Below are 23,362 nucleotides of genomic sequence, written 5' to 3' on the forward strand. Positions count from 1 at the left end.
TGTATTTAATTCAGGATATTGTAGATAATTACAATAATACAGTTCATTCATCAACAAAATCAAAACCATTGGAAACATTTACAAAATTAGAATATGAAAAGGAGATTAATTTGAGAAAGCCCAAGTTTAAAGTTGGTGATATTGTAAGAATATACAAATGGAAAAGTCATTTTGAGAAAGGTTATACACAAAAATGGACTCGTGAATTATTTAAAATCATTGATGTAATGGATACAGTCCCTTGGACCTACAAATTATATGATTTAAATGGAGAAGAAATCTTGGGTTCATTTTACTCGCAAGAATTACAAAAAACACAAGTAAGCAGATAATACCCTTGAAAATAATAAATAAATAAATAAAATGTAATGGGGATACGTTTTTAAATCTGTGAACCCCAAACACAGAATCCCACAACTTTTTAGTTGGGGCTTAACTTTTGTGTGTGTATAATGGGGATACGTTTTTAAATCTGTGAACCCCAAACACAGAATCCCACAACTTTTTAGTTGGGGCTTAACTTTTGTGTGTGTATAATGGGGATACGTTTTTAAATCTGTGAACCCCAAACACAGAATCCCACAACGTTTCAGTTGGGGCTTAACTTTTGTGTGTGTATAATGGGGATACGTTTTTAAATCTGTGAACCCCAAACACAGAATCCCTCAACTTTCCAGTTGGGGCTTAACTTTTGTGTGTGTGTGTATGTGTGAGTGAGTGAGTCATAATAATATACAAACCCTAACCCAACCCCATCCCTAACCCAACCCCATCCCTAACCCAAACCCATCCCTAACCCAAACCCATCCCTAACCCAACCCCATCCCTAACCCAACCCCATCCCTAACCCAACCCCATCCCTAACCCAACCCAATCCCATACCCAATCCCAGCCCTAACCCAACCCCATCCCTAACCCAACCCCATCCCTAACCCAACCCACCCCTAACCCTCACATTCAAAATCCCAACCCTAACCCAATCCCATCCCTAACCCAACCCCAACCCTAACCCTCACATTCAAAATCCCAACCCTAACCCAACCCCATCCCTAACCCAACCCCATCCCTAACCCTCACATTCAAAATCCCACCCTAACCCAATCCCATCCCTAACCCAACCCCATCCCTAACCCAACCCCATCCCTAACCCAACCCTAACCCAACCCCATCCCTAACCCAACCCATCCCTAACCCTCACATTCAAAATCCCAACCCTAACCCAATCCCATCCCTAACCCAACCCCAACCCTAACCCTCACATTCAAAATCCCAACCCTAACCCAACCCCATCCCTAACCCAACCCCATCCCTAACCCTCACATTCAAAATCCCACCCAAACCCTAACATAATCTTTCTTTTCTTCTTTTTTTAAATACGTATTTCTTTTTTTTTTTTTTCTCTTCCTCCAATTCTGTCTTTCAAGGCTTTCAAGTTTGAAGAAGTAGAAATGGGAAGAAAGAATTTTCCAGCATTTTCTTCCTCGAACTTTCTTGATATTGCTTAAATCAAGCGTCATTAAATAAAGAACATTGTTCATTGCTTTAGAATCCAAAGAGTCTCCAAGAGGAACCCCACAGGTAGAGTCTCCAAAATAAAACCAACTTTCCAAGTTCCCAAGGTATAACCACATTCCTGTTGAGCCTCCAAGATAGGTATCACATTCCGAGTCATCGAAACAAAACCCCCATTCCGAGTCTCCAAAAATATAACCATCTTTCCAAGTCCCCAAGGTAGAACCACAATTTTCAGAAATATTGGGGGTTTCCGTGATAAGTCTCACATCGTATAACTGCGGACCATCAGGGAAAACTTCCCTTTCCCAATTTTTTAGGGTTTCTATGATGTGTCTCACATAGTATAACTGCGGACCATCAGGGAGAACTCTCCTTGCCCAATTTTTTAGGGTTTCTATGATGTGTCTCACATAGTATAACTGCGGACCATCAGGGAGAACTCTCCTTGCCCAATTTTTTAGGGTTTCTATGATGTGTCTCACATAGTATAACTGCGGACCATCAGGGAGAATTCCCATTTCACAATTTTTTAGGGTTTCTATGATGTGTCTCACATAGTATAACTGCGGACCATCAGGGAGAACTCCCCTTTCCCAATTTTCAGAAATTTGTGGGTCTCCAATGTATGACTTGTATTCTGGCTCATCAAGGTAGAACTTGTTCAGTGGGTTTTGTTTTGATAACTCACAACAAGTATCATCATGGTAAAACTCTTTTTCAGGATTTTGTGGATCTCCAAGGTATAACTCTTTGGCTGGGTCATCAAGGTAGAACTCGTTCTGGGGGTCTTGGTTGTTCAGTTCTTGGTCGGTGTTTGGCACCCAAGCTGGATCTTTTATGACTGGAATAATGGCAAGCTCAGTTGGTGTCCAGACCACCGAGTCACATCTACTTGCACCGATCAAGTGGAGATTCCCCTGGATTTGGTCGAAGTATGTGTGGGAGTGCTTCAGTTTGAAGGGACCGGTGACCTCGTCCACTGTCAGGAAGAAGTGTTTATTTTCTGCAACCTCAGCAATGCTCGTGTTTGTAGCAACCCATGGACACTTGACCACACCAATGTGGTCATCAGAGATTGACCCATCTGGGGAGGCCCCGAGCAGGCCGCTGGTGGGCAGGAAGAGCCCCCTACGTTGTACAGGGTACCCGGTCACCTGGCTGTACTGCTCTATCCCTCTATCTTCATGAGATATGCCCCAGTCAATAGCCTGTAAAAGATAAAAGAAAAGAAAAAAGACCCAGTTATAACTTGATATAAATACACGTTATATCATTGTATATTTGATAGTTGTTTGAGCCATGTAATAAAGGTAGAAAATTCTCCTGACTTCACAACAATTTTTTTACTTTCAAAATATGCATTTTAGAGCATTCATTTTTTTTGTTTTTGGGGTGATTGTTCAATTCTGGATTTTTATTCGGTATTCAGGGAGGAACATACCTTGGCTCCCGCAATCTTGGTATACTCTCCACGGAGTGTCTTGAACAGAGATGGAGGAAATGAGTGCCTCCTTATGGCTGCTAGCACTAGTCCAAACCTGCTGGCAGTGATCCTGTTATGTCTGTAGGAAGACCTGGAAATTATAAAATCCATGTACTTTATGATGCACTACCGGTATATTCTCACTTCACAGAAGTCAAGATGTACGACAGTATTATGTGTCTGGGAAGGCCATAAGATTAACCTTTAGTAGAGGATTTTCTAAAGTGATCATGAGGATCTAATACTGTTATCTTAGTGAAGTAATACGTATGGCAATAAGTTTGTATTTTTTTCCTTTAAACAAACGTTTTCAAGATTGTCCCTGATATTTACAATTTAGCATAATGTATGTGTTACATTCCAACTTTAATCTTAAATTGGAATGTAAAACCAGCTACTTACCAGTATAAAGAAGGAAATGGATAGGACAGAGACAGAAAATATTGGGTACTGGTAACTACATGACTGTATACTGTGCGCACTATCTGCTATTTTACAATTAAACATGTGCATAAAACCCTTAAACTGCATGCCAGCTCTTGAGTCTTGAAATCTACTACTTTCATGCAATATATACTCGTACTAAACACCATCACCATGTTATGTTCATTAAAACCCATGAAATGTTTATATCTGATTGATATTGTATTTTAAAAAGCTTGAGAGAGAAAATAAATTCAACTCACACATTTCCATCAATAAATTAACCTGAAAGCGAAATATTAACATAAATCCTTAAACATGACATGACTTTACAAAGTATCATAATCAAGATCTTACCAGAGAGGGTTCTTGCTCTGTCCCACTGTAGCCTTCTCTATTCCCTGCTGTTCCTCATTGGAGAGCTTCATTTGGGCAACGAAGTAGGACAACTTGTCTTGGGCTGCAGCAAACCCGGGGCTCACCGCCACAGCCTCATAGGTCTTAAATGGCAAAACCTTTAAAACAATACATGACAATACAAGCAGTTACACTACATCTATCTATAATTCCAGTAATCTCTGTATGTCTGTGACCGCTGTTTCTCGACAACCACGGGTCCGATATACTTTAAACTTGCCAGGTATATTGCTGGGGACCCGAGGATGTGCCTTTTCAAGGTTTCATATTAATCGGAGAAGTAGTTACCGAGCTATGTCCAAAAAACGATTCAACCAATCAGAGAGCAGCGAGCTATCACGTGTGCCGAACGTGGCGAACAGACTCTGCCTCGGACGGCACATTTGAGAGCGTATTCATTTATTTCACGTTGGCAAACTATGTTGGCGTTAAACTATGTTTTAAAACTAATTAAAACTACTTTGCGATTCTTTCGCTTTCCTGCGCGTTTGTGCACGCTATGGCGATTTCTTTACCAAACTCCGCAAGCCGTTCGCTTTGGACCAAACCATTTCATGTAAATAGAGGGGGGGGATTGTCACCGTACTCGCAAGCCGTTCGCTTTGGACCAAACCATTTCATGTAAATAGAGGGGGGGGATTGTCACCGTACTCGCAAGCCGTTCGCTTTGGACCAAACCATTTCATGTAAATAGAGGGGGGGGATATAATTTTAGATATATATATAGTACGGGCATGCCCTAGTATTTCAAATTTTCATAAAAGAATATATATATATTGCATACAGGGAAAATTGATATTACTTCAGCTGGTTCAGCAGATAAAATCCACCGCATGCCAGTAAAGCGGCCAAGCTTAGTCAGCTGTTCAGCGGCCCATTCCTTGTCCGCAGCAGCCACAGGTCTTTTAATGCCAGCTGTAAAAACACAATACCTACATGTATAGGTAATTAAAACAATAATAATTGCAGTATAATATGGTGAGGTTTGTAAATCAATAAATCAAAAGTACCAATACTAGTAGTTGGTGCCATCTGACACCCTCTTGGCCACTATCTCTTTCTCCTTCACTGCCTTGGGTCTTGACCACTTACACTCCATGTCAGTTCTGGTTATGTTTTTCTCCACCCAGATCAGGAGGGCTGCCATGTGATGGCATTTCTCTTTGCCAATAGGGCATTGACATGAGTGGCTGGAAACCATTTGATTTTCCACCTGCAACTGTACAAAAGTTACATGTAGATTAATTGCCATTTATAGAGATCAATTACAGTAAAGTTTATATTTCCACATAACTGGTACATGAATAGATATGTTTTGTTAAGAAGCAGTTAACACCCTCGTCAATTAGTCACAGGACAAGGTTTATCAAAGAGAAAAAGAACAAAATGTTAATCCATTTGGTTTCTCATCCAAATTGTCCCTCCCAAAGTTCGTGATATGAATTGATGACATCCGAGTTTGCAACAGCACTATTCATGCAAGCACCCAGAGATGCTGCCACCTATAATGAATGATTGATACTCCACCAGCCAAATGTCAGAACCAGGCTTGCCCACATGTGAACAAACTTACCTCCACCCTGTAAAATTTCTTCTTCATTGAAGCCTGCACAGTTCCCTGTATGGCTCCTCCTGTTTGGACATTCACTGCACTGACACGGTTGGAATTATACGAGTTTAATCCCTTTTTCAGGGTCAGAAGAAAAGAAGTTGCTCAGAGTGAAAAGTGTCACAGGCTCCATTTTCGTGTTTGGACCCGGAAACAGAATTATGACGCGGCGCGTTACTCACGGCTTACCAAGAGGATACGTTTGAGGGGACATACATACATACAAACACCGTTCTAGACGGCTTTGCCCTATGGGCTACGCCGTAAAAACTCTGGTCTTCCGGCTGCTCTTCCGGATGCATTCAATTGCTTTTCCCACTAGTACGGCAGATAGGTGAAACATTTGGGAGAATTGTGACTGATGATACAAGCACGAGAGTTGGTAGTTGGCACCTTTTTTGAAAAATGGCCGCCATTGTTGTCACAGGACAAATCTGCGATGGCCCTATAGCCAAATATCTTCCTTCGGACAGACTCTGACTGTGTGCCAACTCTCGTGCTTGTATCAAAGGCACAATTCCTGCACCTATCTGCCATACTACACCCCTTAAAGTTAACCCCAGGACTGTTAATTATTACCTCTTCCACCAAAGGTGGATGGAGGTTATGTTTTCACCCCTGTCTGTTTGTCAACAAAATATCTCAAAAAGTTGTGGACGGATTCGGACGACATTTGTCAGATGTAGCATATGTCACAAGGACGAAATGATTCGATTTTGGTGAAGATCCGGATTCGGCTCCGGCTACTAGAAATTTTTTAAAGTGTTTCTTCACCATTGGGAGATCGGGCCAAAAACTATACATAGCAGGATATCTCAAAAACTTGTGGACGGATTTGGACGAAACTTGGTGGACGAGTTGGGTAGGTGACAAGAACACGCCGATTAGATGTTGGTTCAGGTCCGAATACAGATCCGGCCAATCAGTGGGATACAAAACATAACCTGTTCAGCCTGGCGGAAGAATGCTCTCTACCGAGTGCCATTCTAGTTTCATACTTTGTTAACCCCTTCTATCCCCATGCTTCAATGCTTCTTCGTACCTATTTAATTCCACTTTATAGAATGTTTCTCCTGCCACCACCTTTCCTGGGAGACCATTCCAGACATTAACTACTCTGAGTGACCAACCCCTGCCTTACTTCCATCTTAACTCTCCTGTTATCAGCGTCCTTACTGCTACCACTGTGGTGTGCATTCTGTCAAACCAGAAAGGCACTCTTGGACGTCGAGCGATATAACTCTGCCCACATTATTACATCATTATACTTACCGGACTTGTACCAAGTTTGATTTTAAATCATCAGCTGTTCTCAAATATCACATTTTTACATGACATGACCTCTGACCTTTGACATCATAATCGAATTAGTTCATCTTTGCATCATCAATGCATACTTGTAACAAGTTTGGTCAAAAACCCCATCGCTGGTTCACAAGTTAGCTCAGAAACAGAATTTTTACCTAACGGGACCTCTGCCCTTTGCCCTATTGACCCTACAATATAATCCAGTTATCTTTGCATCATTAATACATACTTTTACCAAGTTTGGTCAAAACCCCATCGCTGGTTTACAAGTTAGCTCAGAAACATATTTTTTACCAAATGGTACCTTTGACCCCATAATCTAATTGGTTAATCTTTACATCATTATGCATACCTGTACCAAATTTGACTTGGATCCCTTCAGCCCTTCAACCATTCTTAAGTTATCACGGTCACAAAAACCTATCATGGATGGACAGACAACCCAAAAAGCATAATGTCTCTGGCAACTTCGTCAGCAGAGGTTGATAAGGAACGGCCGGCTTGGCAAGCGCTAGCTAGCTGATTGATAACTGAACACTATATTCCAGTTGAGGGCTCACAAATTCCCTGGAGAGTGTGAACAAAACCTCTTGACTTGTAATTTATCCCTCTCGAATTGAACATATTGTTATATTACCTTCGTTTCATTCCGCCTTTACTGCCTCCTCTTTTCAAGGTCACTGTTATCCTCATTGTTATTCCAATGTACGAGCAATCGGTTGGTAAATAAGGGATCCAAAGTTTGGGGGGGAGGGGTCCCCTCCCCCCCCCCCCCCCCCCCGAAAATCCCCCATCATTTGAAATGAAAAAATTGAAGCCCGTGTGATTGTGCGGGACAATGTCTTGTATTTATGTGTCAAGTTTCAGAACACTCATCCGGATGATAAGGGAAGAGTAGCAAGAATAGCAAAAAGTTGACGGATGGAAGGAAGGACGGACGGACGGACATCCGGACATCACAACCCATTTTTCAAGTTGATCTCTTCGAGAATCGAGATGAGATGACCTAAAAAAAGACGAAATTAAAAGACTGTATATTTGCACTAATTAACTACCTTCGTAAAGAGACCAGTCCGATAATGAGCATAGTTCATGTTTTGTCTCACAGGTGAAGCTGCACCCCAAAAGGAGTAAGTAAGATTTTTTTTTTTATTGATTGTCATACGATGAAATAAATAGCAAAATGACAACAAAATGCACGCACCACAAAAACAACAACTTCAAAGCAGTCACAGGCACCGCTTGAGACAACTTGCACATGAAAAAGGTATCGGCGCCAACGATTCAGTGTCCGATACTCGACAGAATGAGGCACTGGAGCTTTTAAAAGTTGTCATTTAATGTTTAAAATTTCAGACGTGAAAGTTTTATCAAAACCTGGGTTTCTCCCCAGAAAAAAAAACAAAAAAAAAAAAACAAGTGCAAGTGCAGAGAAAATAAAAATAATAAACACCATTGGGATATTACCACGTTAACCGTTTCGGCTCAGATTCAAGTTCAAAATTGTAACAAATCCACAAGTTTTTAGCAAATCCCTACATCGACAGCACGAACATGAGAGAGACGTGGTTGTACGAGTAAAAACAGAACCTTGGGTACGTTAATACTAAACAAAATAATCGCACAAGGCCCAGCAGGTCTGTGTTAAATAAATTCATGTTAATACATTTACGATTTAATACAAGACGAAGAAACAGTAGTTAGAAACAAATAAAGTGGTTTAGATTGTCTTAGCAATGGGTTCGGTACTTATAGGACTCGCACAAAATGGTTTAGCCTTTTTCTTTGCTAACTAAAGCTCGTGGAGGATCTTATGCAGTACGACGTGTAGGATAAGGTATTAGGAGACATCAGCATACCTTTTCCCCAAAATTTAAAAGGACTTAAGGCCACATAGTCCGTGTATAGGATTGGAACCTGAGATCCCAGCATGATGATGGGATTGTCAAACTGGCAAACCCGAGCCCCCCGTAACTTAGCCGTATATTGTGATAAAACAAAAAAAAAGTTGAGAAAAGGCATCAGAATGAAAACAAGAATGAGCATTTAACGCAGATCCTCGCCGGTGTGTATGGATTGCATTAGATCTGAAAATGAACGATCTATATTAAAGTAGATCAATGGGCAGAGTGTAGCATCAAGGTTAAAAATTGCTGTTCGCACATCCATGGGAAGAGCATAGATTTCGATTTTCAAGAGTTTGTACAGATTCCTGAAATTTCCAGTCAAACATGAAAATAAATAAATAAAAATATACGAGCCAAAGGTTAGGCCAAAAAGGATCTTTTTTTGCAGCTGAACGGCGAGCCGAGTTGCACGCACAGGAATGCAACGCTGCTCATCTGGGGAATGAAGGTGATTCAATGTGGTTACAAACGAGATCCCAGCCTTTAGTACAATAATGGAATGGTTAAACCTCCGACACAGTAAAGTAGAAAGTTAATAACACAAATACACTGTATTAAAATATATATATGTATACGTATATATAATGATTGTGGTCTACAAAGTAACCTTGGTTATAGTCATTAACAGATATCCTTCCTTTCCTACCATCACATCGTCCTCTTTGTATGGCCTGTGTCGTTCTCTGCAATCAAAGTCTTCAAAGAAACCGCAAAAAAGTGTTGTTTTTTTTTGTTCCTTTTTTCATTTTTTGCCTCTCAAGTTGCTTCATCCTCAACAGAGAAAAAAATTAAATAAGAGCTCCAGGTGCACGTATGTATTTGTTCATCACTCGGAGTGTTGCATTCACGTTAATTATTTACGAGTTTATATATGTATCACTCCGCGTTGCATTCACGTTAATTATTTACGAGTTTATATATGTATCACTCCACGATGGTTAACCTCCTACGTTCCACCAGATTCCGTTTCTAGAGCTGCACCAGCAAGTCCTGCAGCAACATTCTCACCGCAAGGAGCTCTGTTTGCAGCCGCTGTGGGAAAAACGATTGTCAAGGACAAACGACTGCAAACTGTGATTACATAGGACAAGTAAAGTTACAAAGCAAACTGCAATTACATAGGACTAGTAAACTTACAAAGCAAACTGCATTTACATAGGACTAGTAAACTTATAAAGCAAACTGCAATTACATAGGACATGCAAACTTACAAAGCAAGCTGCAATTACATAGGACACGCAAACTTACAAAGCAAACTGCAATTACATAGGACATGCAAACTTACAAAGCAAGCTGCAATTACATAGGACACGCAAACTTACAAAGCAAACTGCAATTACATAGGACTAGTAAACTTATAAAGCAAACTGCAATTACATAGTACTACTAAACTTATAAAGCAAACTGCAATTACATAGGACTAGTAAACTTACAAAGCACAGTGCAATTACATAGCACTAGTAAACTTACAAAGCAAACTGCAATTACATAGGAATAGTAAACTTATAAACCAAACTGCAATTACATAGCACTAGTAAACTTACAAAGCACAGTGCAATTACATAGCACTAGTAAACTTACAAAGCAAACTGCAATTACATAGTACTACTAAACTTATAAAGCAAACTGCAATTACATAGCACTAGTAAACTTACAAAGCACAGTGCAATTACATAGCACTAGTAAACTTACAAAGCAAACTGCAATTATATAGGACTAGTAAACTTACAAAGCAAACTGCAATTACATATGACTAGTAAACTTACAAAGCAAACTGCAATTACATAGGTCTAGTAAACTTATAAAGCAAACTGCAATTACATAGGACTACTAAACTTATAAAGCAAACTGCAATTACATAGGACTAGTAAATTTATAAAGCAAACTGCAATTACATAGGACTAGTAAATTTATAAAGCAAACTGCAATTACATAGGACTAGTAAACTTACAAAGCAAAATGCAATTACATAGCACTAGTAAACTTATAAAGCAAACTGCAATTACATAGGACTACTAAACTTATAAAGCAAACTGCAATTACATAGGACTAGTAAATTTATAAAGCAAACTGAAATTACATAAGACGAGTAAATTTATAAAGCAAACTGAAATTACATAAGACGAGTAAACTTACAAAGCAAACTGCAATTACATAGGACTAGTATACTTATAAAGCAAACTGCAATTACATAGGACTACTAAACTTATAAAGCAAACTGAAATTCCATAGGACTAGTAAACTTATAAAGCAAACTGCAATTACATAGGATGAGCAAACAGTCAATTCCATAGGATGAGCAAACTGCAATTCCATAGGATGAGCAAACTGCAATTACATAGGATGAGCAAACTGCAATTCCATAGGACTAGTAAACTTACAAAGCAAACTGCAATTACATAGGACTAGTAAACTTACAAAGCAAACTGCAATTACATAGCACTAGTAAAGTTATAAAGCAAACTGAAATTCCATAGGACTAGTAAACTTATAAAGCAAACTGCAATTACATAGGATGAGCAAACTGCAATTCCATAGGATGAGCAAACTGCAATTACATAGGATGAGCAAACTGCAATTACATAGGATGAGCAAACTGCAATTACATAGGATGAGCAAACAGTCAATTCCATAGGATGAGCAAACTGCAATTCCATAGGATGAGCAAACTGCAATTACATAGGATGAGCAAACTGCAATTCCATAGGACTAGTAAACTTACAAAGCAAACTGCAATTACATAGGACTAGTAAACTTACAAAGCAAACTGCAATTACATAGGACTAGTAAACTTATAAAGCAAACTGCAATTACATAGGACTACTAAACTTATAAAGCAAACTGCAATTACATAGGACTAGTAAACTTACAAAGCAAACTGCAATTACATAGCACTAGTAAAGTTATAAAGCAAACTGAAATTCCATAGGACTAGTAAACTTATAAAGCAAACTGCAATTACATAGGCAGAGCAAACTGCAATTACATAGGATGAGCAAACTACAATTACATAGGACTTGTAAACTTATAAAGCAAACTGCAATTACATAGGCAGAGCAAACTGCAATTACATAGGATGAGCAAACTGCAATTACATAGGACTTGTAAACTTATAAAGCAAACTGCAATTACATAGCGCGAGCACACTTACAATGCAAACTGCAATTACATAGCACTAGTAAACTTATAAAGCAAACTGCAATTACATAGGATGAGTAAACTGCAATTACATAAGACTAGTAAACTTACAAAGTAAACTGCAATTGCATAATACTAGTAAACTGCAATTACATAGGACTGGTAAACTGCAATTGCATAGGACTAGTAAACTTATAAAGTAAACTGGAATCACATAATACTCATAAATTAACAAAGCAAACTGCAATTTCATAGAACTAGTAAACTTATAAAGCAAACTACAATTACATATGACTAGTAAACTGCAATTTCATAAGACTAGTAAACTTATAAAGCTAACTACAATTACATATGACTAGTAAACTGCAATTACATAAGACTAGTAAACTTATAAAGAAAACTACAATTACATAGCACTAGTAAACTGCAATTACATAAGACTAGTAAACTTATAAAGTAAACTGCAATTGCATAATACTAGTAAATTAACAAAGCAAACTGCAATTATATAGCACAAGTAAACTTATAAAGTAACCTGAAATTACATAGAACTTGTAAACTTACTCATGGGAACATGAACTTACTCTTCAGAAGCAGAATTACTAGATCTGATCGTTTTTGTATTGCATTTACTTATTTTCACTTTCACATCCATAAATGAAAGGAAAACACCAAGTGTAACAAGTGGTCACATGATCCTATATGACCTTAAACAAGAAAATGAGGCCATTCGGCCCATCACTGCCCTGTTGCACACCAGATTTAAAACCTTTTGCTACAGGTGGAAACAACAATCTTCTTTGACATTTCACTGAAGTCTGAATCACCCGATCGCGGTCAGGTGACCCAACTAGTTTAGCGACAATTGAAACTACGGTGAAGCGAAGCAATCTTCAGTTTTGGAAATTATAATTTCGTTTCTTTGCAAAAAGATTGCCAAAGTCTTTGTTTATAAAACACAAAAGGAATATTTATGTCATAAACCTAAACAGTGAAAGGATATCGACAATGGTTGCGTCACGAGTCTGCATGGCATATTCCAATTCACGTTCGAGGTGCAGCAGTCGTTCCCCGACACCATCGCAGCACCGAAGCATCTCGTCGTTGCCGTTTTGGCTGCATGGCTGCTCGTCCCACATCGTTCGACAGTTATCGACAGTTATCGACAGTCATTGACAGTCAACAGGCCAGGTTTAGTTCATTGCATAAAACTACATCAAGTTAAAAACAAAATCGGCCAAATTGCACGGCAAAATATCTATTAAACCAAAATCACATTTGTTTCTCATCTGATGACAAAAGCCAGGCAAGCAAGCATCCACGAGGTTATACAAGGACAAGAAAAAGTTTATTATAAATGTACAAAGAAAAACTTTTTTATTCCTCCGGCGACTTTGTCGCTTTGTCGCCTTTGTCTTTGTCGCATTATGTTTCTGGCATTATGTTTTCGGGTTGTCCGTCCGTCCTTCCGTCCATCCATCCGTTCGCTAAACCTCCTTTTTCTCATCAACCATATGTCCAATTGAGACGACACTTTCAGGGTCGGAATGACACCCATGCATTATGTTTTTATGGCAATTGTGACGTCATCGGTCACGTGGTATGGCAGCCATCTTGGATGAAAAGCAAATAATTATAAAAATGATTTCTTGGAAACCGCTGAATGGAAAAATTTGAAACTTGGCACATTGTCAAGTACTCCCAATGGGGAACAAAAGCATGACATCATAGGTGAAGTGGTATACCAGCCAAAAATGTTTTAATCGATTTACTTATCCTAAAAATCTGAAGTTGCATGCACATGATCTATTTTTTTTTTTTTTTTTTTTTTTTGTTGTATACAGAGTCGAGGCTCGTGAAAGAGCTAACATTTATCAAACAAACAAATCAAACAAACAAGCAAACAAAGTATATAAAAAGGGGAGCGGTCGAAAAGATGGGGAGAGAAGGGGAGGAAGCACACAAACACAACATTTGAGAGTAGGGACATCGGGAGATGTTTTTGGAGGGAGAGGGCCTGGGGGGAGGCAGGATAGGTATAAAACGCAAGGACACCAAGGACTTCCAGGAAAGAAGTCAAAAGTCACCTCAAAAAAGTGGCTTTGGGGTGAAATTAGCAGGGGTAGAAAAGATCAAGGTTTTGGATTGTGGAAGATAAGAGATGGTGGTGAACAGCCGTTTTAAAGACCTGGAGGGAGGAGTGGGATTGAAGAGAGTGAGGGAGTTTGTTCCAGAGGCGGGAGAAAAGAGGAATGAAGGAGTGAAGGTGAGCAGAGAGTCTTGATTTTGGCAGTTTAACCATAAGAGGGTTGCAGGCAGATCTTGTGCGACCTGCAGGAATATTTGGGGGACAGAGCCCAGAGAGAGCTGGGGGAGCAAGGCCGGAGAGGAGTCGGTAGAAGACGTAAAGACCACCAACCTGCCTGCGGTGATTAAGTGAAAGGCCTTCGGAGATAGCGTCATCGCGGGAGATTCCAATGATTCTGAACGCTTTGGTTTCAACAGCGTGAAGACGAGCTAGGTGTGAGGCAGGAGCACCAGCCCAGAGGGGAGAGCAGTACTCCATTGAGCTGCGGATGAAAGCCTTGTATGTGATGAGGAGCTCAAGTGTGCCAAGGAAGGACTTCGCACAACGGAGGATGCCCAGTCGGCGACTGGCTTTGGAGGCCAGCTTGGAAATGTGGTTTTTCCCAGGAAAGATCATGGCAGATAGTGAGACCCAAAAGCTTGAGTGACAGAACTTCTTGGAGAGGATTATTCAGAAAGTAGATGGGAGGGTTGTCCAGTCGGTCTTTTCGGAGAGACATCGTAAGAGTGTGAGATTTGTCAGGATTGAAAGACATGTTCCACTTGTTTGCCCAGTCTGTGATTTTGACCAGGTCTGCAGAGAGTGAGGAAGCTGCAGACTGCCGATCTGAGGGATGAGGAATGGAGCGGCAGAGAGTGGAGTCATCAGCAAAGAGATAGAGGATTTTCAAGAGAGTCAGAGAGATCATTGATGAAGACCAGAAAAAGCACAGGGCCCAGAACGCTGCCTTGGGGAACTCCAGCCTGAACAGGAAGAGGAGATGAGAGAAACCCATTGAGGGCCACACGTTGACTACGACTCAAGAGGAAGTCCGCCAGCCATGCGTGGAGATTTCCATGGATACCAAAGGAGGAGAGTTTGGTGAGCAGAGCGGGGTGCCAGACCGTATCGAAGGCACGTGATATGTCGAGGGAGACAGCTCTAATTTCCTGTTTGGCATTGAGGACCTCCATCCATTGTTGAGACAGCAGAAGCAGCATGTCCAGAGTAGAGTGACCTGGTCTGAAACCAAATTGATGATCAGAGATCAAGCCATTGGAGAAGAGGAAAGATTTCATATCCGAAGCAATGATGGATTCCATGACTTTGCTGATAATTGGGAGAAGGCTGATTGGTCTGTAGTTGCTAGGATCTGTTTTTGCACCTTTTTTGTGCGAAGCAGTGATGTTGGCTGATTTCCAACCAGATGGCAGTTGACCTTGAGCAAAAGAGAGGGTGAAGAGAACAGAGAGAGGGAGTGAAAGAGCGGAAGAACAGGATTTTAGGACCCATGGGCTGATGCCGTCAGGTCCAGTTGCAGAATCAGAGTCGAGGGTTGACAGAAACCTTTCCACCTTGTCAGGAGGAAAGGACACGGAGTCCAGGAGCAGCTGCGTACGACTGGGTATGGTGGGTACAGAGAGGGATGGGTTTGGGACACAAGATTGAGAGGCAAACACAGAGTTGAGGCATTCAGCTTTTTCACGTGCGGAGTCAGCTGTGTAGCCGTTTGTGGTGAGGGAGGGGATGGAGGGGGATGGAGGGGGAACAAACACCAGAAACAGATTTGCCCAGACACCACCAGGATTTGGAAGAGGGAGACAGATAAGAGAGTTCGGTCTTGAGAACGGAGAGATATTGTTTCCTGGCTCTCCTGAGGGTGGACACACACTTGTTTCGGGCTTTGTGAAAGGAAATGAGGTTTTCTTCCATTGGATTTGCTTTCCAGGAGACGAAGGCAAGTTGTTTCTGGGCAACAGCCTCACCACAAGATTCCGTGTACCATGGACGGGAGGAAGGGTATGACAACTGAAGATGAGATGGGATAAATCTGTGCATGAGAGAGAGCAATTTACTTTGGAAGAATTCCCAGGATGAGTTGATGTCAGAGGTGGTAGAGATGGGAGACCAGTCCAGATGATTGATGGCTGCTTGAAGACCGTGCCAGTTGGCCTGAGTGAAATGCCAGACTCGTCGACGCTGAGCAGGCTCCCTGAGAATTGTCAGAGAGATGTCCACTTTAACAAGCACATGATCAGATGATCCGATTGGAGCAGAAGAAGAGCAGCAGACATTTTCAGGGAAGTTAGTCATAACCAAGTCCAGAAGAGAAGATGCTCCGTTGACTGAGATCCGGGTCGGGAAATTGACAGATTGTGTCAGTCCCAGTGAGTCGCAGAAGTCCTTTGCTGAGGAGCCATGGCTGGTGAGAGAGGTACCCACACCCAGCCAACTGGCATGGTGACAATTGAAATCACCACATATGAGGAAGAGAGAGTTGGGATGAGTAGATAGAAGTTGGTCCATATTATCAGACAGCAAGATGTAGATCGAGTCATCACTGTTTGGTGGACGGTCCAACACACATATGAACAAGAGGTGGGAGCGAAGGGGAAGCCGTAGCCAGAGGTATTCCTGGGGGTGAGGTGGAGAGAGTGCAGTGCAGGGCGAGTGAGGAAGAGAGTTTTTGATAAAGATAGCAACCCCACCTCCAGGACGAGGCTCAGGTCTATCATACCGGAGGAGGGAGTAACCCGGGAGAGATACTAAGGAATCAGAGACATCATGAAGGAGGAAAGTTTCTGTTAAGCAGATCACGTCTGGTTTGACAGAAGCAACCTGTACGGAGAGATCAGTTAAGTTAGAACGAAGGCCCCGGATGTTTGAGGTCCATACCGTTAATGAAGAGGAAGGGGGAGCATCGGATACAGAACAGGGGGGGGGAGGGGTAGGGTAAGATGTGGAAGAGGAGGAAGAGGTAGGGAGAGCTGTTGAAGGTGCGTCATAGATTTCAGAATAGCTCGGAGAAAGGGAAGGATGAGGCGGACAAAAGGTTTGATGGTGATTGGGTGAGGCACAATGAGATGTTATTTGAGGAGGGGGAAGAGCGAGGCAGAAGGTTGGGGGAGATGGAGGTGAGAGTTGGAAGGGGGAAGAAGCGGGGAGGATGCTTTGAGGAGGGGAAGTGAGGGGGGAAATTGAGAAGAAATGAGGGTGGGGAGATTTGAAGGGGAGGGGCGAGGGGGGAGTTTAGGAGGGAAGGGACAAGGGGAGGGATTTTAAAGGGATGGGATATGGGGGAGATTTGGAGGGGAGGGGTGAGGGAGGAGTCTAGGAGGGGAGGGGTGAGGGGGAGTCTTGGAGGGGAGGGGTGAGGAGGTAGTTTAGGAGGGAGGCGGCAAGGGGGGAGATTTGAAAGGGATGGGTGATGGGGAGGATTAGGAGGGGAGGGGAAAGGGGGAAGATTTGAAAGGGATGAGTGATGGGGAAGATTTGGAGGGGAGGGGTGATGGGGAAGATTTGGAGGGGTGGGGTTATGGGGAAGATTTGGAGGGGAGGGGTGAGATTGGATTTTAGAAAGTGTACGATTAATGGGAAACGAACATTTATTGCAAAATGAGTTTCTTGTGACCTTCGAGTCAAAAATACGTTTAAGGACGCTGGATGGAGAATGGAGTGCAGGAGAGTTTAGGGAATGTAGAAAAAAGGCACTATAAGAGATGGAATTTTTTTTTGGGATGAATACATTTGGTGAGCAAGTCGAAAGCAACCTTTTAAAGAAGAAGAAGAAAAAGGTGTTATAATATACGACGGAATACAGAACTGGAGGGGAAAGTGTAAACATTGTAAGGTCAATAACAGTGAAAACTATCTGGGGAAATGGGGGAGAAACACGTGGTCAAAGAACGAACGAACGAATAAGAACGAATAAACAAATGAGAACAAAGAATAAGAACAGAGAAGGAAATGTTTTTGTTGTTTTTTTTTTTAGTTGAGATTTACACAAGGAAGTCGGCTATGGGGTGAAAAGACTGGGAAGAACAGAGAACGAATGTTTATTGGAGCACAAACGACGGACCGTTGAGAGAAAAACAAAGCCTCAAGGTTGTACACTGTACAAGGCCTCAAGACACATTTGTGTGTGACACAGACAATGTGTATGACCCATTTGTATTGAAACATTAATTTATGACATCATAGGTCACATGGTTTGGCAGCCATATTGGATTGAAGGGAAATATTAAATAACTAGCTGAAACCCGTGGAACATCCACGGAAGGGAGGATGTCGTGTATGGATAGAGTGTACCATTATGGATGGCATAGGGGACTTGCTTGTCCGAGTAAGAGTTAGGAAGAAAGATGAGAATGAAGAGTGCGTATATGAACAACGATCGCCGACACTGGCACAAATGCATGCTCTGGATTGTCCACTCAGTGGACGGCTTGCTTTCGCCTTCGCCTGTCCAATCAGCGGACGGCTTGCTTCGCCTTCGCCCAGCAGACGCCAATACGATGGCGTCGTAAGATGGCGTCATATCGGCAGTTAATTGGATGCTTTTGGGCCCCAACGTCAGCTAATTCAGATTTTTCGAGTATGGCTGTACGTGATAAACAAAGAGCGCGGTTTGTAGATCGTAAATCCATTAGTGCCGTGGGCATCGGGCCACTGGGTGCGCCGTAAAAGGGATAACAAAGTCGTCCTTACGCTATTATTATATAGATTATTAATAAAGGCCTCAAGACCTATTCAACTTGAATTAAAAAACGCAACATTTCGGCTATTCAAGAACACATTTGTAACCTGTCAATCAAAAAGGAAAATGTTTTGTTGATCGTCTTCTCAACAAAACGTGTCGACAAAACCAAAGGAATATTCAGGATTTTCACAAAATCACGACAACTTGAAAAATACACCAAAAATCTGAGGTGAATTCCGGTGATGCAGTCATCTTCTTCATCTGCGCCTCATTTTCTTCATGTGAAAATGAATCGATTTAAAATTCCATAGAACTGTGTCGTTTATGTATATTTTTATTTTATTACATTCACGTAGTTTCACATTCTTGACTTCGTGGAGCTTCAATCTTTTGTGGTTCAAAAAAATAAAATAAAGATGGATTCTTCTTCATCGCATCGCATCACATTCTCTTCCTGTGAAACTGTTTCTCCATTTAACGTTTCCAAAATCAAAACTTCAAAAACTTCTTCACTTCGATTCGAAAAAACTTCAAACTTCAAAAAACGTTTCCAAAACGTCACTCCATTTAACTTTATTAAAATGACGATAAAGACGTTTCCTTATAATGTTCAAGGGAATAAAAAGACCATTTGGTTCACACCACCCATGTTCACACCACTCGACTGTCCAATCAGCGGACGGCTCGCATCGCCTTCGCCCAGCAGATGCCAATACGATGGCGTCGTAAGATGGCGTCGTATCGGCCGTTAATCGGATGCTTTTGGGCCCCAAAGTCGACTAATTCAGATTTTTCGAGTGTGGCTGTACGTGATAAACAAAGAGCGCGGTTCGTAGATGGTAAATCCATTAGTGCCGTGGGCATCGGGTCACTGGGTGCGGCGTAAAAGGGATAACAAAGTCGAGTCCTTACGGTATTATTATATAGATTATATCTGAAACCGCTTACCCTATCGATGCGAAATTTTACAAATATCATCCAACACCACTGTTGCATATACAGACTTGGCATTTAATATGGAATTTATTTTTTTTCTTGACTTGGGTTTACTTTCTTAACTCAGTATATCAATCTGGTGAGTTTCTTTTACACTTTGGTGATTTATTTGTTAAAAGAACCATGTCACTGATTGTCTGTCGCAGCAAGAAGTCAACAACAGGATTATATCACAGGTGGCGTGTCAAAATGCACGGACAGGTACATTTGATGATTGGCTTCACAGTCGGGTATACAAGGGTTGTTGCGTTCTGTATTAGTGGAAAACAACTGCTGCACGTCTCCAAAAGTTATTGCCACTTCCTCTGGAGATGGTCCGTCAACTCGACAATGCTGTTTGTCATGGAGTGGTGGCTTTACGAAATTATGGCATGAAACAGCGTGCTATTGCTCGGCAGTATGGCATCACTCAAGGTCAGGTGTCAAAGATCCTGAAACGAAATGCTCAGTGGGGTGTCCCTACTCCAATATCGAGGCCAGGACGTCCCCGCAGAACCACAAGGAGGGATGATCGCCAGCTGCACCGGTTAGTCCACAATGGCCATACCAAGTCAGCTAATCGGCTTAGGGCTGAGTGGCAGCAACTGACAAATGTGCCTGTATCCAGAAGGCTAGTCAACCAACGACTGGTTCAAGCAGGCTATCGTGCCAGGCGTCCCCTGAGAAAGCCACACCTGACCAGACAACACCGCCAGCGCCGATTGCAGTGGGCCAGAGAGCACCGTCAATGGCAGCCAGGACACTGGAATCACGTGATCTTCAATGACGAGTCTAGATTTCTGGTCTATCGTCAAGATGGCCGCGTCCGAGTGCGCAGACAAGTGCATGAAGCCGACAACAAAGATTGTATAGTGCCAAGAGTCCAAGCTGGAGGTGGTGGGGTGACCGTTTGGGCTGCTTTTCATGCAGGGGGCAAAACTGACCTGGTTGTTCTGAATGGAAACCTGAACCAGTTCAAGTACAGGGCCATTCTGGAAGAAACATTGCTTCCATTTGCTCGTGCAGCCTTTCGAGGAAACTTTGTCTTCCAAGATGACAATGCACGGCCTCATCGTGCTCGCATCATCCAACACTTTCTTGCTGACCGTGGTGTAGAGCATATGGAGTGGCCTGCCATGTCCCCGGATATGAATCCGATAGAGAACTTGTGGGCAGAATTAACGCGTCAAATCGACCACTTGGACCAGCAGCCGACCTCTGTGCGTGAATTGCAGCAGGCTATTGTCACTGCATGGCAAGCGATTCCTGTCCAAACCTTGGCAAATCTGGTGAACAGCATGGCTCAACGTGTACGTGCTCTCCTGAATGCTCGTGGGAGTTACACGAAGTATTGAACTGTAATTTTACTGTCTGTAATCCCAGTCATAATTTAACTTTTGTTTTTGTTAAAAAAAAATTTGGCTAATGTACAAAATAAAGAGATACTTCTGGAAAACGTACAGAAGTTTAACACAGTACTGTCCATGAATTGAGTTCGATATCAGTTTACAGATTGTATAGTGTCCCTACTATACAATCTGTCTATACAAATCTATACAAAGACCCTAAGGATCAATTTATTTGTTTCGAAATGTCAAATGTGGTTTTTGTTTCTTTTAAAGGTCACATTAACAAAATCTAGAATAATTTCAACATAATTCCAATGAACTTTTGGTTCTAAGACATCTTGAAAAGTAAGTTCACCCCCACAAAAAAAATATTCCATATTAAATGCCAAGTCTGTAGTTTGAAAATGCTGATGGCGTTGGTCATGTGGTTTGGCAGCCATCTTGGATAGAAAAACGAACCTTGTCCGATCAACACGAAACTTCACAAACGTGATCCCCAACCCATACATATGCAGAGTGATGGCATCTACCTGTTGTGGGACTATGCGGAGGCATATTGGCGACAGTCGCATTGTCCGAGTTTTTAAATAATTATTTTTTTAAACATTCCCTGATTATGGTGCACGCAAAATTTTAAGACGAGCACATTAGTCATGCATTGTTCTGCGTATCTGAAAAGACCTGGAACTCTTCGACAATCACAAAAAACAACAACAACAACAACAACAACAACAACAACAACAGGCATTTTAAGGCCATTTTCCCTGCTAGAGCAGGGGTTAGCCTTGGAGGCCCCATGACAATCTTCTCCATTTTGCCCTATTTTCTGCATCTCCACTTGTTAACCCCCTTGGCCACATTTCTTCTTCCACCACCTTTACCCAAGTCTTTCTCGGTCTTCCCCATCCTCTACTTCCTTCTACATTCATTTCCATCACTCTTCCCAACCAGTCACTTTCATCCTTCCTCAACACATGACCAAACCATCTCAACCTGTTTCTCTTCACAGCATCAATCACAGGCTCTCTTCCCATCATCTTTCGCAATTCATCATTTGTCTTCCTCTCTCTCAACGATACTCCACACATCCACCGAACCATTCGCATTTCCACCCTTTCCAGCCTTCGTTGCTGCTCTACGTTCATTACCCATGTCTCACTCCCATAAATCATAACACTTCTCACACATGCAGCATACACCTTTCCCTTCAGCTTCAACGACACTCCCCTCCTCATCAGCACACCACTCAGTTCCCGAAACTTCTTCCATGCACATCTCACTCCAGCAACCGTTACCGAGTCTGATCCACCTTCTCCATTCAGCATGTCTCCTAGGTAGCAAAATGTTTCTTAGACAATCACGATACAAGATAAAATAGATCGATCAAAAATATAAATGGAGCAGAAGGGAAAATAATAATTGGGACAAAAAAAAAAATCCTTCGTGGGGATGCATGGGAAAGATGACAAAAATGAAGTCAGGAGTAAAGAAGAGGAAGAAGAAATTGAAAAAACAATTATTGCTGCGAGTAAATTTATAACCAGTGTAAAAACAACAACAACAACAACAACAACAACAACAACAGGCATTTTAAGGCCATTTTCCCTGCAAGAGCGGGGGTCAGCCTTGCGGTCCCCATGACAATGTTCTCCATTTTGCCCTATTTTCTGCATCTCCCCTTGTTAACCCCCTTGGCCGCAATTCTTCTTCGACCATCTTTAGCCAAGTCTTTCTCGGTCGTCCCTGTCCTCTACTTCCTTCGACATTCATTTCCATCACTCTTCTGAACCAGTCACTTTCATCCTTCCTCAACACATGACCAAACCATCTCAAACTGTTTCTCTTCACAGCATCAATCACAGGCTCTATTCCCATCATCTTTCGCAATTCATCATTTGTCTTCCTCTCTCTCTCAACGATACTCCACACATCCACAGAACCATTCGCATTTCCACCCTTTCCAGCCTTCGTTGCTGCTCTACTTTCATTACCCATGTCTCACTCCCATAAATTATAACACTTCTCACACATGCAGCATACACCTTTCCCTTCAGCTTCAACGACACTCCCCTCCTCGTCAGCACGCCACTCAGTTCCCGAAACTTCTTCCATGCACATCTCACTCGAGCAACCGTTGCCGAGTCTGATCCACCTTCTCCATTCAGCATGTCTTCTAGGTAACAAAATGTTTTCACACCTTCCAGCTTCACGCCATCTCCAACATCCAACTCAACATTTCCTCCATCTGCAGCTCCCTCTGTGCACACCTTACACTTGAATGTAGCTGCCACACTGGTTAATGACCCTCTCAAACCACTACATTTTTGAACCCACTCAGCGCACATTGTACATTGAATAGAATTCACTCCGACACCCTTCCTGCACACAGCACACGGCCACTTCCCAGTTCTTTCCACCTCACCACATGCTTTACCACTTGCCATCACCTTCGTTTTTCCGATATTCACCTT

General features: G+C 41.9%; 1 protein-coding gene and 1 long non-coding RNA gene across 2 annotated transcripts in view; both read right to left on the minus strand.

Moving 5' to 3' along the window:
* Nucleotides 1-3,586: 3,586 nt before the first annotated feature.
* On the minus strand, nucleotides 3,587-5,494 carry LOC137428357 (uncharacterized). Its single transcript, XR_013623377.1, has 4 exons — nucleotides 5,412-5,494; nucleotides 4,849-5,057; nucleotides 4,641-4,753; nucleotides 3,587-3,936 (listed from the first exon to the last, which is right to left on the minus strand). It is a non-coding gene; the product is annotated as an uncharacterized LOC137428357 (long non-coding RNA).
* Nucleotides 5,495-7,886: 2,392 nt separating this feature from the next.
* Nucleotides 7,887-23,362, minus strand: part of DISC1 (DISC1 scaffold protein) — a 44,290-nt gene continuing 28,814 nt past the window's right edge. The window contains exons 12-13 of the mRNA XM_078778910.1: nucleotides 12,803-12,924; nucleotides 7,887-9,695 (exon numbers count right to left, since the gene is read on the minus strand). Coding sequence (XP_078635036.1) covers nucleotides 9,632-9,695; nucleotides 12,803-12,924 — 186 coding nt within the window. The 3' untranslated portion in view covers nucleotides 7,887-9,631. The remainder of the gene's footprint in view (nucleotides 9,696-12,802; nucleotides 12,925-23,362) is intronic.

This window comes from Myxine glutinosa, chromosome 5 (assembly GCF_964187855.1).
Source record: "Myxine glutinosa chromosome 5, kmMyxGlut1.1, whole genome shotgun sequence".
Taxonomy (NCBI): domain Eukaryota; kingdom Metazoa; phylum Chordata; class Myxini; order Myxiniformes; family Myxinidae; genus Myxine; species Myxine glutinosa.